The sequence below is a fragment of the Oreochromis aureus genome, linkage group 3, assembly GCF_013358895.1.
Source record: "Oreochromis aureus strain Israel breed Guangdong linkage group 3, ZZ_aureus, whole genome shotgun sequence".
NCBI lineage: Eukaryota > Metazoa > Chordata > Actinopteri > Cichliformes > Cichlidae > Oreochromis > Oreochromis aureus.
The window spans coordinates 32,042,836-32,047,167 of record NC_052944.1 but is presented as its reverse complement, the minus strand read 5'-3'; the positions used below and the strand labels follow the sequence as shown (position 1 = coordinate 32,047,167).

The 4,332-nt window shown below is 38.0% G+C and overlaps 1 protein-coding gene across 1 annotated transcript; it reads left to right on the top strand.

The window, feature by feature from the left end:
• Positions 1–2,916: 2,916 nt before the first annotated feature.
• LOC116335403 (collagen alpha-2(VIII) chain-like) lies at positions 2,917–4,020 on the top strand. Its single transcript, XM_031759083.2, has 3 exons — positions 2,917–3,104; positions 3,236–3,364; positions 3,628–4,020. Exons 1-3 carry the CDS (start codon positions 2,930–2,932, stop codon positions 3,906–3,908), a joined length of 585 nt encoding a protein of 194 aa, XP_031614943.2. The 5' UTR covers positions 2,917–2,929; the 3' UTR covers positions 3,909–4,020.
• Positions 4,021–4,332: the final 312 nt, after the last annotated feature.

Below are 4,332 nucleotides of genomic sequence, written 5' to 3'. Positions count from 1 at the left end.
TACCAGCTACAATAAGCATAAAAGTTACTGTACGGCTATCAATTGTTAACATGACGCTTGTTTTTTATACATGTAATACATTTATTACCAACCTGAGAGTTTATCCGCTGGTCATTCGACATGACGAATGACTTCTGAAATCTTAATTCAGCTCAAGGCGCTGTAGATTCCCATCAGTAACACGTTCGGTGCGCTAGTAAAATGTAGTTCTATTAATCTGCGCTTGAACCGGAACGGATGTAAGTCCCAAAAACTGAATTTTGGAACTGAAATTGAATTGTAGAACTGAAACTGAATGGTGGGAGTGAAACTGAAATTATTGAGAGCTGAATTTTTAAAGGATGAAATGCAGTTTCAAAGCAAATGAATTCATTTTCAATATATAAAATTCAATTTCAATTTAGTGATGATCATTTTCAAACCATAAATTCAATTTCAAATACGACTAATTCAAATTCAGTTTTCAAAAGCATTTATTCAAGTGACAATTCAGATTCAAATTTAACTTATTCAAATTCAGTTTCTGATGGCACAGATTTCTGCCCATACAATATAGCCACCTTTCTTTGCAAGGACACTCAAAAGCCTGCCATCCATGGATTCTGTCAGTGTTTTGATCTGTTCACCACCAACATTGTGTGCAGCAGCAACCACAGCCTCCCAGACACTGTTCAGAGAGGTGTACTGTTTTCCCTCCTTGTAAATCTCACATTTGATGATGGACCACAGGTTCTCAATGGGGTTCAGATCAGGTGAACAAGGAGGCCATGTCATTAGTTTTTCTTCTTTTATACCCTTTCTTGCCAGCCACGCTGTGGAGTACTTGGGCGGCGTGTGATGGAGCATTGTCCTGCATGAAAATCATGTTTTTTCTTGAAGGATGCAGACTTCTTCCTGTACCACTGCTTGAAGAAGGTGTCTTCCAGAAACTGGCAGTAGGACTGGGAGTTGAGCTTGACTCCATCCTCAACCCGAAAAGGCCCACAAGCTCATCTTTGATGATACCAGCCCAAACCAGTACTCCACCTCCACCTTGCTGGCGTCTGAGTCGGACTGGAGCTCTCTGCCCTTTACCAATCCAGCCACGGGCCCATCCATCTGGCCCATCAAGACTCACTCTCATTTCATCAGTCCATAAAACCTTAGAAAAATCAGTCTTGAGATATTTTTGGCCCAGTCTTGACGTTTCAGCTTGTGTGTCTTGTTCAGTGGTGGTCGTCTTTCAGCCTTTCTTACCTTGGCCATGTCTCTGAGTATTGCACACCTTGTGCTTTTGGGCACTCAGTGATGTTGCAGCTCTGAAATATGGCCAAACTGGTGGCAAGTGGCATCTTGGCAGCTGCACGCTTGACTTTTCTCAGTTCATGGGCAGTTATTTTGCGCCTTGGTTTTCCACACGCTTCTTGCGACCCTGTTGACTGTTTTGAATGAAACACTTGATTGTTCGATGATCACGCTTCAGAAGCTTTGCAATTTTAAGACTGCTGCATCCCTCTGCAAGATATCTCACTATTTTTTGACTTTTCTGAGCCTGTCAAGTCCTTCTTTTGACCCATTTGCCAAAGGAAAGGAAGTTGCCTAATAATTATGCACACCTGATATAGGGTGTTGATGTCATTAGATCACACCTTCTCATTACAGAGATGCACATCACCTAATATGCTTAATTGGTAGTAGGCTTTCGAGCCTATACAGCTTGGAGTAAGACAACATGCATGAAGAGGATGATGTGGACAAAATACTCATTTGCCTAATAATTCTGCACTCCCTGTAATATTTGGTCTGTTGACACACTATAGAGTTCATTGCCCCATGACACCAATTGCATTGTGACAATTTTTTAACAAAAAAATTTATTCTTTTAATTTAGTGTTGACTCTTGCCAATGACAAAAAATCTATAATGATGCCATATATTAGAATTAGTGCAAATCCACAGAAATTAATATCAGAGCACCATTAATGCACCATTTACATTTTTTAAGAGAAAGAAAGCGTATGTATTATAAAAGTAACGGTAATGGTCATGTTACAATTATAATAGTTAATGCTGTTATTAGTAAATGTGTTACTCCAGCGGTCCCCAACCCCCAGGCCATGGACCGCTATGGGTCTGTGAGTCATTTGGTACCGGTGTGAAATATATGGTTTTCAGGTTTTTATTGGTAATTCGGTTTCCCTGGGTCTTTTCCTCTGTGTTATCACTAAATGTTTTTTATTTGTTTTTGGGGGTTTTTTGGTCCTGGACCGCACAGAAAAAAAAATAACTTACATTATTTCCGTTTTATTTATTATCTGACTCTGAACAGTGTTTTGGGTGTCATTGTCCCCCATTACTCCCAGGTGGGACCGTCTCGTTGCAGAGAAACAAGCACAGGGCTCTCATTGATTTAGCGTTATGGTTCATTTTGTATTTTCATGTACTTTATTTTTGTTTTGTAGTTGTGTGTCTTATTTTGAAAGAAATATTTACACATTACAATAGCGACCAGAGAGCATTAAGGGGCAGAGAGGAGGATGTTACTCTCAGTGTTGTTGATGCATTTCAGGAGGACACTGCTAATAAATTTACACAATTACACAGTGAATTCGTGTTTATTAATACCACAGTTTTTGTCTTGGTCGTATCATTTTATTTTGTTGTACTCTTTATCCCTGAAACCTTAAAGGCTTCCGTGAAAATATTGTCTGATATTGAACCGGTCCGTGACGCAAAAAAAGATTGAGGACTGCTGTGTTACTCTTTCTTCATTGATTTCTTTCATTGATCTTAGTTGACATAGTTAGATAACAAATACATAGAAAAACGTGTAAAAAAAAAAAAAAGGACACGTGTAGATGTTAATAATTAATAGCTGACGAGTAGATAAAATAAAAGCAACCAAAGCAGGTCATTTGTCAGAATTCTGTCCAGTGGTGACATTTGGAAGATGAATCTCAGCAGTTTATTTTTGATTTTGTTGTTTTGCGGGCTGAGTTTGGCCCAGGATACTGTCGAAACTGATGTCATGACAGAAAAATTTAATTCTTTGGAAACCAAGATGATGAACATTTTAAGCAGGCTGGAAAACTACGAAAGTCGCATCCTGCAGCTGGAACAAAAAGGTAAAGAATAAAGCTGAAGCAGAAGTTTATTTTTGTGATCTTCAGCATCTGGAGAAATAAAATGATTTGAAGAATCATACTTTAACACATATCTGAAATAAACATTTTGTTTTCCCTCTTTTTTTCCTTAGAGAGAAACACGGTCATATTCAGTGCTGGAATTGGAGTGAATTCACCATTTGGGCCCTTTGACACAGACGTAACTATGATCTACAATGAAATGCTTGTAAATATTGGAAATGCCTACAGCCCAGTTACAGGTAGGATTCTTCTTCACGTTTTTGTGTTAGTGAAGTAAATAAAGCCAAAAGATATGTGTCATGTGATGATGCGTGTTTACATTCAGTAATAACATTTGCAGATTCGTAATACTGAAACTTTTTCGATAAATTTGAAAAAATGAAACAGATTTAAAGATATTACAAGTGTTCAACTGAGGTGTTTCTTGCATTTATATGTGTAAAACTTGCTTCTTCAGAAAATGACAAAAAATGAAAGGAGTTTACTCATTTTTTTTCTCCAGGTGTCTTTACAGCACCTGTTTCGGGTGTGTACTTCTTTACCATGTTCTGTCATTCTGGAGGTAGCCATAGAACATGGCTGCATTTGTACAAGAACAATGAGGTGATCTTACACATCCATGATCACCCATCAACTGACACAGCTGATAATGGAGGAAATGCGGCGTTCCTGCAGCTGCAGCAGAATGATCAAGTGTATGTGCGTTTAAAGGCAAATACACGTGTCTATAAAGCCAGCACAGTAACAACTTTCAGTGGATTTTTGGTCAAACAAAACAGTTAAAAATAGATGTACATTTCTTTGAAATTGTGTTTGGCTGCAGTGGTTCTTGTGTGTGCTCCAATAAAACACATTTAAATCGTGCCTACAGCTGAATATGGGGTTTACTTCACTTTTGTGTTGTTAAACGATTTGATGCTTATCAAACTAGTAAAAGACTCTTTAAATGTGGTGTGGAAATGCTAGTAAACTTGTTTTAGATGTATTTGTAACTAGTAGATGAACAACATTATGTTTGGAAACAGTTCATGGGGAAGATTCATAAAGGCCAACTGAGACATTTTTTCTACCTCTGTTTGAAACCAGGATTGAACTGAAACATTATTTTGTTCATCTCCGTCTCAGAGAAAACCAGTAACAACTCAAAGTTACAAGATGCAATCTTGACTTATTTACAAAAGTGGCTGTTGATGTATTGCAGTTGCCA